Below are 14,131 nucleotides of genomic sequence, written 5' to 3'. Positions count from 1 at the left end.
TGTCAACAACTTGTATTAAAGTGTTGCTCTATTGCTTGTCAACATAATCTCTGGGAATGTGTGTGCCTGCTAACATGGAAGCATTTAACTGGAACCATATAACACTTCACTGCATCATTTCAGACTGACACAGAGGACAGACTGATATTTACGTCATTTACAAAATATGAATGTTGCCATTCAAAACACGATAAACATCAATGTTTTCAAGTTTGAATTGAATTGATGTACCGATTTGTTTCTATTTGTTTCTAATGTGCTATTTTATTAGGTAAACTGATAATTATGCTCCAAGTTCCTTAATGGTCTGGATGTTGGGGAACTGTCCTTCCTCTGCAAAATAATGTGGAAGTCAGGGACAGAGCCCTTGGACTGACAAACCTGAGGCAGCGGTTCTCCCTTTTTTAAAAAAAAAAGGGGACCACAGGGTCTCTGCCAACTTCAAAGGGATCACACTCCTAGATACCCCTGGGAAGGTCTATGCCAGGGCACTGGAGAGGAGAGTCCATCTTTTATTCAAATCTCCATGAGCAGGAGTAAAACCACATTATTCCTCCTGCTCATGGAGCACTGTACCAGCTCTTTATTCTCTTGAGCAGGGCGCATGATTTTGCTAAACCAGTCTACATGTGTTATGTAGACTTGGAGAGAGCATTTGACCCTTTGGGGAGACCTATAGGGTGTGTCATGTAGGGGGTACTTTGGGAGTATTGGGTACTGGGCCCACTATTGTGGGCTATTTGGTTCTTGTACAACCATACTGAGAGCTTGGTTCACATTGCCAGCAAGAAGTCAGGCTAGTTCCTGGTAGGATTTGGACTCTGTCAGAACTGCCCTTTGTCACAGATTCTGTTCACAACTCTTTTTATAGACAAACGTTCTAGGTGGCAGAGAATGTTGGAGTTGGGTCTCCTTTGTTTCAAATTATGTGCTTCTGTTGGCTTCATCAAGTGACAACTTCCAGCTTGCAGTGCGGCAGCTTTGTGGCGTGGCTGGGATCAAAATTAGCACCTACAAGTCTGAGGCCATGGGAGTCAGCTAGAAAGGGGTAGAGTACATACCCCAGGTTGGGAATGAGTTGCTGCTCCAAGTGGAGTTTACATATCTCAGGATCTTGCTCAGAAGTGAAGGAAGAATGGAAGATTGACAGATGGATTGGTGCAGTGTCTGCAGTAATGCAGATGTGGTCTCCATTCCCACCCTATGGCCACGAGCTAGGAGTAGTGAACAAAAAAAAAAATTAGATCATGGACACAAGCGGTGGAAATGAGCTTCTTCCAAGTGTGTCTGTGCTCTTGAGGAGTTCAGAGTACAGCTGCTACTCCGCCACATTGAAAAGAGCCAATTCAATTCAATATTATTTATAGTGCCAAATCACAACATATAGTCACCTCAAGGTGCTTTGTATTGTAAGGTAAAAACCCTACAATAATTAGAGAGAAACCCAACAGTCAAAACAACCCCCTATGAGCAATCATTTGGCAACAGTGGGAAGGAAAAAACTCCCTTTTAACAGGAAGAAACCTCCTGCAGAACCAGGCTCAGGGAGGGACAGGGGGGAGAGAGACAGGACAAAATACATGCTGTCGAAGACAGGGAGAGATTACTAACTAATGATCAAATGCAGAGTGGGGTATAAACAGAGTACAAAGAGGTGGACGAAAAGAAACACTCAGTGCATCATAGTTCAGGCATCATCAACTGGGAGGCGACCCAGGGCAGACCCAAGAGTCTCTTAACTGTCTTCTATGCCCTCCAAGGAGAGCTGGAGGAAGTGGCTGGGGAGAGGGAGGTCTGGGAAGCTCAGCTTAAACTGCCCCTGTGACCCAGACCCAGATAAGCTGCAGAAACCTGATATTTTCACCAAATGTAATTCATTTACCCATTTTTTTTACTTACTATTTGACATAGATTTTTTTTTTTTGGTAAAAAAAAAATGTGATAATAATAACTTGTTGCATCTTCATGCCTCAAAAAAGGTCAAATGGCTTGTCTGATTATAATGCAGGGAGTCAAAAGGTCTCCCAAAATGTTTGACATTTTCATCCTATGGCTATGTGCTGAACTAAATTCTATTCAACAGAAGAAACGCGCTCAGAGCCATTATGCTATGGCAGTAGAGGACAATGACTGTCAAATCTTGGAATGTGGGCCTGGGAATGTGCTGCATTTATTACATATGTATCTTCTATTTTAATGGTTGACATATTAGGTATTAGTCAGTAGCTACATAAAAAGTGTCAGCTCTTTAAAATATAACAAGTGTTAACAATTCAGTCTTTAATGATTACCTGAAAAGAGAGAGTACCTTGTTTTGTCTTTGTCTGGTCTGAGAATATTCAGCTGCTTTTCCCCCTTAAATGACCTACTACACAATGCTACAGTGTATGATTTTGCACAGGCACCTTGAGGACCTGTTAAGTGTTAATTAGGAGGATGTGACTGTTGTGTCAAAACAAATATTCATACATTTATTTTCAGAAAACATACAGAGACAGCATTTCTCTGTGCAACAGGCCTCCTGGGGCTTCAATACATCTCAGCTGGTGTACTACTCGCTTTTGTCTCTCCCAATTATTTCCATCTCTCTCTCTACTCAAAACTTTCAGGTAAACGTAAATGTACAAAAATCATAACCCGTTATCAGCGATGCCCTTGCACACATCTCCAGAAGACTACAGATCTCACAAAGCGTGATCATATTCATGAGCAAAATGTCAACCCTAACATGCTAGCATGTGTTTAAGTAGTTATTAAACAATTTTGCTAGTAAAATGACATCCTGCCATGCAGCTGCAATCAGGCACAGAGTCTGCTTGCAGGAACATAAAGGATATCTGCACCAGTGATGATGCACACGCATGACAAAACCAATAGTCAACAGTTGTAGTACTGCCAGGTTATCATAGTGTTTGAGTTTCTTTAAAAAAAAACACACATACATTGTTGAATTGTACACACTACATGCCCTTCTTCACAGCGACAGTTTTTGAAGCGCGTCCAAATGCAAAGTTAGGCAGTTGAAATTGAATAAAAACAAACAAGCTTTTTTTTTTTTCCATAACTATCATCAGATGTAAGGTGAAGTGTTTTCAAAAGAAATTGATTATTTCCAGGTTTGCTACAACATGGTGAGCAATTCAATTTAGAATGAGAAAATTGCCGTGAGGCTTAGATACGGAAGAGCCATGAGTCGAGAACGACACTAGGTTACTTAAGTGGAGGAGAAACGCAGCCTTCAGTGACAGAGCGCTCAGAGCACAGAGTGTGGGGAGCTACAGTTTGTCAAAAGATAGCATTTTTCTAAGGAATCAGTATGGAGTAAAGGAGTCAGTATGTTATCCTTTCAAGTATGTCAATCACAGTGATACAGCTGGCACATTCAGCCATTTTAATAATTCTGTATTATTACTGTATTCATCCTATTTATATTTATCCTTTTGGATAAATATTCATCCAGCTTATCCAAAAGCCAGAAAAGTCAATGATTAAATGACAACTGTGACACAATAATGACAATTAAAATGTTCTCTATAACCCCGTAATGCATAGATCTGCTGTTAGGAGCACAATAATCCTACAGGATCCATTTAATTTCATTTTTGCTTTGGATCAAAACATAGGAGTCACCGTCAAGAAAAAAAATGGGTGGCCTATAGTACTTTGCTAACCACACTGCCATCTAGTGATGCTACTCTTATTTAAACATATTTGAGTAAACAAAATTACTAAAGGGCTCATACAGTATTGACTCACTGCACCATGTCCATAAGGGAAGTGTAAGAAAAGAAGAAGTTTAAAGATGAGCAAAAAAAGACTCAAAATATGAAATATGAGGGCACAAATGCGAGTCGGGATCAGGCGTTCTACGCACAAGCCACATTTCATCAGCACCTCACTATCAGCTGTGGGTGACTGTAGTGAACACCTTCATGCTTGTTTTGCAGTATCAGTGTCAGTGTCATTAACTCATCCTGCAGACTTTGATCTTTACCTTTCCCCTCACCACCGCCTGGAAAAGATAAAAACTCATTACTTTATTTCTACTTACTGTAAATGAGCACATTAGGACCCTGCTGTTTATTTTCTTTCCATTACATGTAAATGAGAGGCACTGAGAGATGAATGGACTCATAGAGGTCCAAACCGTTTTCTGGCCTGAGCAAAGTTCACAGATCCCTCATGTACTGATGGCTAACTTTAACCTCTGCGTTCACAGCTGCACTATTTACTTTAGTTTCTGGATGCAGTCAATGGTCTGCAGGAAGCATTGGTCCAGAACGAGGGAATACCTCTGAGGAGAAGGATGGAGAAAGGAGTCATTCAAACTTGGAATGACAAATAGGTGAGGCTGTTTACGTATGCTGTGTTTACATAAGTTTGTGTTTGGTTTGGTGGGTTATTGGGCATTTTGGAATAAATCTACACCTTTCTGCGTAATACAGCTACATAAAACAATAATAAAATTGTCTGGTAAAGTGTAATTTATTTGAAAGTGATGACACTCTTAAATAACTGAAGTCAACATGAGTAGTCATATTAATCTTTGATATTAGGTTAACTGAAATTTCACAGTAGCATGGCTAAAAAAAAAGGAAAGCTTATTGAAAAGATGGCAATAATGCCCCTCTTGCTACCACCTACCACATTAAAATTAAATATAATTACAGGTTTGAGAAAATGCTCAAACGCTGGCTTCACGTGAAGCAGTTTTGTGGCAAATTTAGAAAACCAAACAGAAATGTATTAAGCTGAGCGCTTTCCTGGCAGTCAGATGCAGTTAGGGACCGTGACAAGCCGTTGCTCCGTCAACACCCTTTCTGACGCAGATTTCCTCATTTGATGCGTATCTGGCAATCCTCATCTGCTCATCTCTCAAATGCTCTTATGGTGACACGTCTCACTCTGCTACATTAAAGGGCGCTACACCTTCCATCCAGGAGGTATTCAAGCACAAGCTGTTTTTGTTACTCTGAGCATAAAGGCTTTCTTCATCATGTCCAAACTCTGATATTTTTGTCTTGTGGCACTTTCTCACTCAGTCCAATGGGGACCTGCCAATCTCCCACAGGGTCCTGGAAGACATAGTGCGGTATTTGAAGCAGCACACTAACTCAGCCATGGTTTTAAATTAAGCGTGATGTGGAGGGGGGGTGTTCTGCTGAAACCCTTTTGGCTACATCGGAAGAAAATAACTCGGATGTTAGTATGAATGTAAGGGCCACTCCCACTGGGCATATCCAGACAACCTTTGGATTAAGAGCCATATACTGTGCATGTGTGACACGCTCTGGGGAATGTATAGAGGACTACACTGGGAGTTTGTGCAGCTTGAGTTCGCAATCATTTTCAACCGCTATTCCCACAAAGCTGGTTTCAAGTCAGAAATGATTAGTGTTAATATTTAATAGGACTATTGAAACTTTTGGGAACTTAACTGCGGTGATTACTATTTAGCCTGGCCTGTCGCACATTTATTCACAACTAAATGGAGCCAAAAAAAACCTTTTAAAAAAAATCAACGAAAGTCATTGCCATGAAGGTAAACAATGTATTGAAAATATTTGGTGAGGATTCGGTTCCTTTTCACTGATTAATTTGGATGTTTCTTTGGTTTACAGAAAATATTTACTTTGAAAACAGACAGTATTAGTCTCAATACCTGTAATGCATTTAAGGTTAGCAGCCGAGGAAAGACAAACATATAGTTAATAAAATGTGACAGTGACATTTATAAAACAGCGAGCAGACGAGATGTGAAACCACAGGGAGACGTCTTATCAGCGTCAACCGTTCCTGCAATCAGTCGGAACACTTGTCTGATGCCATCAGGGTTAAGTTGAAGGCTGTTCTACTCAAGGTACTTAAGTCGTTAAATCGAGGTCACTTGACCGCACGTCACAAACTGTCTTCGAGGGGCTCAAATGGAAAGAAAGTCATATAATGTTTGTGGCTCAAGAGGAGAGCTTTTTTTTCCCCTGCAGGCTGCTGTTTGTCACATGTGACAGAAGAAGGTAGGTCTCAGCTGGAAGTGAGGCTGAGCAGGGACCAGCCAGTTCCCCTGGTTAGTGTCTTGTCTGTGCTGTCACAGAGCCTGCAGGAAAACATGCCTGACTTGTCTCATCACGTCACTGAAAGCTGTAGGTCATGGTGGAGAGTGCTCTTTAGGGATGCCCTCAGCGCCCGCGTTTCCTCCAGCTGAATGACCAGCCAAGAGACAACATACAAGAACAACATGAACATCTCTGTGCAGCTCCCAATGTTATGGGCAGAATGAGCACTGCTGTCTGCAGTGTGTCTGCTACCGCACATCATTATTTCTGTCATCTGGTTAAATTTTATAGTAAAACTCTTGAACCAGAACCAGTTTAAGGCAGTGTTGTCAAAAGTCAGAAATGCAATGTTTACAAATGCTAGCTGGATTGTTGAACAGTTCGTTCAGGTTTGTCTGCGGACAGTTCCCGGTGCTCAGACTCCTTGGTGCTGAGGGACATTGCTCCTGTCGACAGAGTTGTGATAGCCACGAGCAAGAAAGATAAAGGAGAAATTGAAAAAAAGAAATCTTGATATTGTCACATCATGCTGTCACTGAGCCTTGGCATATCAGTCCTACCCATGCTGTATGCACAGTGGTTACTTTTGATCTAATTTTGTCCTCTCAAACAGCTCCAGGATCACTGGCCTGTGGTGCTCCTCTTGGTACTTCTGCCTCCAAACATGTCTGGCTCAACATTTTCGCTCTAGAAGATTCAGACAAATGTTAGAGTTAATGCAATGACATTATTTTTAATAGACACAGCTGAATAGAGCTTCGAAGTGACAATTATAAATAGATATACTTAAGAAAATGCATATAATTGCTCAGACAGGCTATTGGCTTAATAAATATATGCAATTTTATATAAAAGTTTAATTTTTACATCATTAAATTTCAGACTTTAAACTGAAAACTGTAAAAATAAACCACCAAGCTCTCATTAGTGCACACCACAGTAATGACTGTGGCTACATAAATAAAATGAACAAACAAAAATGGAGAAAGCCTGCCTGTGCCTGTGACCTTGGGCTGGGACTACACAAATAGTTTAGTAATGCAGCATTATAGCATTCAATTTTTACCTTGATAAGAAAAAAAAAAAGGCCATTTGGGTTTTGCAGTGCACATAAATGAAAACTTGAAATATAAAGAACAACATTTGTGAAGAATCATCCTCCCAGTGCATTGGTATAGACTAAAGCAGCCTAGCAATAAAAGGTTTCCCACCAATAAAGCACTCCTTCAATACCATGTTTGACGAGTAAGAGAGCCAGCATCAGGAACATAAAGATGCTGCTCCTGTTCTCGCTGGAGACCCGTTAGCTGCAGCAATCTGGATTCTCAGTGGCAAAGGTAAAAAGAAAACAGTCTTGCTTTTGGAAATATTTCATGACCAGTGCTGCTGGCACAGGATTTTCATCTGTTTTTTTGGTTGGGTCTTTTTGGAGGAATCAATCAAAACTGCTTCAAGCCTTCAGGTGAATCGGTAATTTTTGATCTATACTTTCACACAGAGATGTCCACTTCAAAACCATGTCCCACTGATAGAGTTACACTGTGAGCGATAGATTGGAAAACAATTGCAGAAAGAAAATCTACAGTACTGTATATTTAACAGACTCCTCGAGCTGGTTAGACTTTAAACAGCTTGACATGTAGCTGTGGTCACATCAGGCATTTTGTTGTTTATTCATTCAATAATCATGCCCACATCAGTACAGTACAGGAACGATACACATTGAAAGACTTCCACTTACCTGAATTCTATGTTGCTCCCCACAGCTGGCAGCACCAGTTTATGACCAAATTTAGAAACTGAACTGGAAAAAAAAAAACACATTGAAAGGTGGTCAACAGAAATCCCAGCGGAAGATAAATATGTTCAGCAACACAATCATCAATAAACTGATAACAGATTAACCTGAGTAAATTATTAGGCCTTCCCCTGCCAGACAAAACGCCAGAAATTCTTTATCAAAAAAAAAAAAAAAAAGAAAAAAAAAGGGGGGGGGTCCAAGTTGAACTATGCTTAAATACAGGTCAGTGTGAAAGCATCAGAAAAAAAAGGCTTGAAAAAAAAAAAAATATATATATATATATATATATATATTTTTTTTAATCATATCAACTTAGTTTAAATTAAGATTTTCACCTTTGTCACCACCCCACCTGCAACGTATCAACATCCCAAAGTTTGGGAACCACTAAGCTAAATTAATAGTAAGAATATTTCAGTGATTGTAATTTTCAGGCCAGTACGCATACCCTGAAGATGGAATTCTTTTGGTAATGCCTCCCTCTTCTGGAGAAACATCAGAAGTACAGTTTGTTATCCGGATGCTGGGCTGCCTATGCATGTCATCGTTCTTCAACAGGTATAAACACACATTAAACAGCTGGTGAGACTTTTCATGCTGTAATCTCGGAGAAAGCACAAAAATTTAGAGAGCACAAAAGACCTAATTATTTCTTGCCTACCTTCTCAGAGAATTGATGGGTTGTCTGTAGTTCTTTGATGATGGCATCTTTCTCAGCAAGTATCTCCTTAAATCTCTGGATGACAGGACTGTGCCCTGAAGGATTGTTGCTCAGCTGTTGTCCTGCACTCTGCTGGATCTCCTTGCTCTGTACATTTTGTTTTTGGCTAAGTTGTTTCAGCAACGTCTGCATCTGGATCTGCTGCTTCTGCCAGGGGTAGAAAAGATCCACAAAGTTGTTGAGAACAATGCAGTAAAGCATGGGCCCATCACAGGACATCCTGTGTTCGGTAATATTTTGATTTCAACTCATAATTGTGAAGTGAAATTAATACTAACTGCCAAGGCCTGTTTAATAAGGTATTTAACAAAATTATTAATTTGTAAACCATTTCATTGATTTTATTTACTTCCTGGACTCACGGGCAACTGTTTTAATATAATAAATTAAAAAGTAATCAGGCGTGAGATACCTGCTTTAAAATCTCACAATACATACTTGAAAATGTATATATACATATAATAATAGATGCACCTATATGAATTTGTTTCTTATCTACTGTCTTACCAACAAAGCATCCACAAGTTCATCATCACGTTTCCCCTTCTCCTCTAGGGTAGATATCCGAAACTTCAGAGTTTTGATTTCAGCAGACAGAGTTTTGCTCCTGGCTTTGGAGGCTTCCATCTTTTTCTTCACATCTTTGTATTCTTTCACGAGCGCCTCATAGTCCACCGAGAGCCTCTGTACAGTTGTGGAAGGAGAGAAGAGCCTTAGTGTATTAACAATGTAATGTTTCATTAACTTACAATCACTGTTTAGGACCCAGTTACACAGACCTAGACACTGGTCAGCGGCTCTCTGGCCATCCAAAATCCATGTGGCCTCCAGCAGCCACTAAATTGCAATTGCAATTTTATGTATATAGAACATTTGATTACATGTCAACTCAATGATCTTAACATAAAAGATAAAATCATAAGAACCTATGTAGGTCTACAATGAGTTAAGGCAATGAAAACAATAAATTAAAATGTACTAAAAAATAAAATACTGTAAGCCTGTGAGAATAAAACAGTTTTATGTAAAATGTAGTTGAATGTAGACACAGTTGTAACTGGCATCAAGTCCAAAGAACAGGACCACAGTAACTGAAGGCACCATCAGCACGCTTAAATCTAATTCTGGAAATAGTCAAAAGATCAGCATCTGACAACCTGAGAGGTCTAACTGGGTTAAGGGCACTGAGCAAATCTGAAACAGATTGGGGGACCAAATCACTGAGAGCTTTATGAACTCATAGAAGGATTTTAAAGGTAATTCTGCGCTGAACTGGGAGCAAATGAAGTGACTTCAATACTGGGGAAATATGTTCAAATTGTCTCTGATTGGTGTGCAGGCCTGTGTGTCTGGAGCTTTACGCACCTCAAATGCCTCCCTCTTCTCTTTCTCTATGGTGCGAATGTAGTTGAGATTTCTCTCTTGAGTCTTCTGAAGGACACTCATGCCCAGAAACTCTTCTTCTCCACTCACAACACTTGACTGCCTTTGTTGAGTTGACTTGTTCAGCTGCTGCTCGAGCTCCCGTACCTGTTTGTTTGGTGCCAAGCTTTGCTCATCATCAGTTAAGGCATTTGTTTTATGTTTGTCTGTAAACACACCTTTCTGAAAAGCACTTTATTAAATACAAATAATGTTCTAACTTTCATATGAACTAATCTAAAATCTAATCTGAACTTCAATTTTTAGTTTACCCTTGTCTGAAGAGCCAGTATCTGCTGTGCTCGACCTCTAAAGCTCCCAGGGCAGCTTAATAATTGCTGAAGGTTGACCTCCTCTCCAGTCTCACTAATCAGAACCTGAAGAAGTTCATATTTTAGAATCTATAAGTCACTTGTGAAAACTCATTCAGCTACATGATATTCTTCTTAAGAGATTATATTTAAGAAAGGAAAAAAAGATAGACTCCTACCTTCTGAGCCATTTTCAGCTCTTGCTTGGCAGACTGAACCTGGTTGCGGTACTCAGTCACTTTCAGTTGGGCAGCTGCTAATTTTTCCTGCAGAGATTTGACCACTGGACTGTCCTGCTTTTGAAAACATCTTATATATGATCTTTTGTGTGCTTCCATTTTATTTATAAAATATATAAATAAAGAGCATTCTCCACAAGGGTACAAAATATACATACATATATATATATATATATATATATATTATGGAATGCCATTTAGGAAATATGATATATATATATATATATATATATATATATATATATATATATATATATTAAAATGAGAATCTGAATATATTGAATGAAAGTCTGAATATATACAATGAACTCTGAATATATTGAATGAAAGTCTGAATATATTGAATGAAAACTGACGTCACGGAAGCTCTTGCGCCATCTAGTGTTTTCGTTACGTAAAGCACATTATGTCGCTACAAGAAATGGCACTATGAGTCAATCTGCAGGGAATTTAGTGGCAGAAATCCCAAATAATGAGTAGCTAATTAACACCCTGGCAAATGCATGAACTGGCCAACATAATGCTAGCAGCAGTGTTCCTAATCATACTACTGATTAAGAGTTTTATTCAGTGAATCTCTCAGGTCAGACAGCTCCTGCGTATCAAGCTAACAATAAGCAGACCATGCCTTCCACATCCACATCTCAGATTCTAGACAGGGCCTGTTGTTGTGGAGGGTGCCTGTGCATGTTCTGCGTAATGTTAGCTTGCATGCAGGAGCTGTGTGACCTGAGAGGTTCGCTGCATTTGGTCTTCCACGATGAAACAGTGAAGATGAATCGCAGATTGACTCATAGTGCCGCTTCTTGTAGCGACATTATGCGCTTTACGTAACGAAAACACTAGATGGCGCTTCCGTGACCACAGCTTTCATTCAATATATTCAGACTTTCATTCAATATATTCAGACTTTCATTCAATATATTCAGATTTTCATTCAATATATTCAGAGTTCATTCAATATATTCAGAGTTCATTAAATATATTCAGAGTTCATTAAATATATTCAGACTTTCATTCAATATATTCAGACTTTCATTCAATATATTCAGAGTTCATTAAATATATTCAAGTTTCATTCCATATATTCAGACTTTCATTCAATATATTCAAGTTTCATTCAATATATTCAGACTCTCATTTTAATATATATATATAATATTTCATAAACGGCATTCCATAATATATATATATATATATATATATATATATATATATATATATATATATATATATATATATATATATATATATATATATATATATATATATTCTTTTTGTTATTAGTTCTTACCTCACAGTCTTCAGATGACATTGCAGCTGGTGACTTTGGATCAGCCTTTTGCCCAGACAGACCATGTACTGAAACAGCCTGTAGCTACAGAAAGTCGCACAAAAATTTTGTGTGAGAATGACAAGTTTCCATACATCAAATTATTTCAAATGATACACATAAAGCCAAACTTTACCTCTCTCTCGAGCTCTTTGATTCTGTTGCCATTTTGCTTGGATTTAATCTTCTCTTGTTCAATTTCAGCAGTTAGCTCTCTATTTTTCTTGGAGAGCTCAACGATCTTGGCGGCAGCTATAGCTCCTGCCACACCTGACGTGCCTAAACAGATAAGTGGATGAAGCAGGAAGAAGCTGTGATGTATCTGTAACATCTCAATGAAAAAATGGGTAAAACTTTTCATAGTATACCTGCTAAGGCCAGCCTTTCTTCTTCTCTTTTCTTCTTTAGGTGTTTAATTTCAAAATCCTTCTCACTCAGAAGTTTGAAAAGTCGACCATTTTCATCCTTCAGCTCTCTCAATCGGTCTAGCAGGGTCTCATTTGTATTTTGCAGCAGCCTATGGAAGTTAAAATCAACAGGTGTCAATATAACATTACTGTTTTCATCCAGTACCCAAAGTTATTTACAGCCGTGTGGGGGAAAAAAAGGGAAATTTTTCACCTGAAAAACAAAGTACTGTCTCCACAGGAATTGAGAGGCAAAGCAGCAGTCAAGTACAGCTAAGCAAATGTATTTGATTAACTGATCACAAGCAACAGTGAGCACCACCATAAAAGCATATGTTCTGGCAGTTTGCTGATATGGAGAATTCAGTCACAGCAAATTCAGACCATGCAATGCTCGGAGAAATTGCGAAAAGCCCAAGAGATTCATCTCAGATTCGACAGGCCTCATTTAGTGTGTTAAATATTAAAGTTCACAACAGTACACTTAGAAAAAGAATAAACAAGGATGGCTTGTTTGGAGGGGCCAGGAGAGAACATTTTTTCCCTAAAATGAACATGCAGCATGGCTTGGGTTTACTTCAAGTTATTGCTGCTGAAGGTGGTATTTAGTTTTTCACAACTGCATAGAGACCTGTGAAAACTTTCATCTTCACACGACTGCATGTAGATGACAAAGATTTCCAGCCTTGAACGAATCTTTAGCTGTTTATGTAGCAACTTGTATGGAAAAAAAAAAAAAAAAAACCTTCCAAAACATTTCATTACGACTCACCTGTTTTGAGGAATGTCACAATCTGCCTGAATACCTTGCTTAGACAGATCCAAATCATCTTGAGCACCACTGACATTGAGCTTGTCTGCTTGCTTCTCCTTTTTTCTTTCCTGTTTCCTTTTCTCCTGCTGTTTTTGCAGTGCTTGGAACTGAAGCCGCAGTTCATTCAGCTGATCATCAGCCTCCATGTTCTCTGATTTATGGCACAGGAAAGTCAAAGGTTGATATTATATCAATACTGAGACCAAAATTGTATTATCATGTTGTGTTATTCTTTTTTATATAACAGAAGTAAAAGTAAACACAAAGCTGCATAGAATGAGCCGTGGCTTCCTGACTGTCAGCTTCCAGAGAAGCTGACAGTCAGGCATTATGTTTTCAATGATAAGCAAACCATGAATTGACAGAGAAAATGCTAATAATACTTTTATAGTGCGTGAAGATGTGTTTACACTAGTACGTAAATACACACTGCTGTAAGTCTAAGGAAAAATTACCGCCCCTTTAACAGGGACGAAGTTGAAGAGAAGATCTCACCTGTTAATTACTGGAGTCCGTGTAAACAAATTAGTTTTCAAACTTAACTGCAGCTGAACGCAGCTCTCAGGCACTGCGACGCTCCTGCATCCATAGCGACGGCCGTCCGAGGACTCAGTTCCGGTTAAAACAAGATCTCGCGGGAGCAGGAATGTAGTCATAGAAACCAGAGGACGCTAACCTGCAAAGGTCAGCGAAAACGAAAGTAATGCAACGGATGTTTGACCTTTATATCAAAGTCTGAGTTTTTCTGGCACAAATGTCTTCAGTTCTGCTTTTAATTGTGTTCTCAGATGAAGGCACTTTATAGAACTGGCACAGGTGTTCGCGATCAATTTCAGGCAGCTGATCACTTTTTGGCACAATACCGGATCACATGGGATTACATTTTACAGTTAAGAGTGAACACTCTAACCCAGCGATTGACTGTGACTGTAATATTTTCATCCTTATTATTGGATCACAATGCTCTGCCTTTGTCACCTGACGATCTGAGAGCCAGACTTGGAGAAGCCATAGCTGGAGAAGGTGGAGA

General features: G+C 39.1%; 1 protein-coding gene across 3 annotated transcripts; it reads right to left on the bottom strand.

The window, feature by feature from the left end:
• Window positions 1-5,392: 5,392 nt before the first annotated feature.
• LOC115796137 (coiled-coil domain-containing protein 13) lies at window positions 5,393-13,738 on the bottom strand. 3 transcript variants are annotated; one of them, XM_030752401.1, is made up of 14 exons: window positions 13,597-13,738; window positions 13,060-13,252; window positions 12,249-12,397; window positions 12,017-12,159; window positions 11,842-11,925; window positions 10,488-10,604; window positions 10,270-10,374; window positions 9,941-10,105; window positions 9,083-9,259; window positions 8,516-8,722; window positions 8,303-8,403; window positions 7,795-7,857; window positions 6,638-6,740; window positions 5,393-6,499 (listed from the first exon to the last, which is right to left on the bottom strand). In XM_030752401.1, the coding sequence occupies exons 2-13, from the start codon at window positions 13,245-13,247 to the stop codon at window positions 6,659-6,661; spliced, it is 1,581 nt and encodes a 526-aa protein (XP_030608261.1). In that variant the 5' UTR covers window positions 13,248-13,252; window positions 13,597-13,738; the 3' UTR covers window positions 5,393-6,499; window positions 6,638-6,658. The 3 variants fall into 3 exon arrangements, with proteins under 3 accessions (XP_030608261.1, XP_030608260.1, XP_030608262.1); XM_030752400.1 differs by having other exon boundaries at window positions 5,395-6,499; window positions 6,614-6,740; XM_030752402.1 differs by having other exon boundaries at window positions 5,395-6,499; window positions 6,614-6,740; window positions 10,488-10,601.
• Between the last annotated feature and the right edge of the window lie 393 nt (window positions 13,739-14,131).

The sequence above is a fragment of the Archocentrus centrarchus genome, chromosome 17, assembly GCF_007364275.1.
Source record: "Archocentrus centrarchus isolate MPI-CPG fArcCen1 chromosome 17, fArcCen1, whole genome shotgun sequence".
NCBI lineage: Eukaryota > Metazoa > Chordata > Actinopteri > Cichliformes > Cichlidae > Archocentrus > Archocentrus centrarchus.
This window is presented reverse-complemented; position numbering and strand designations above follow the sequence as displayed.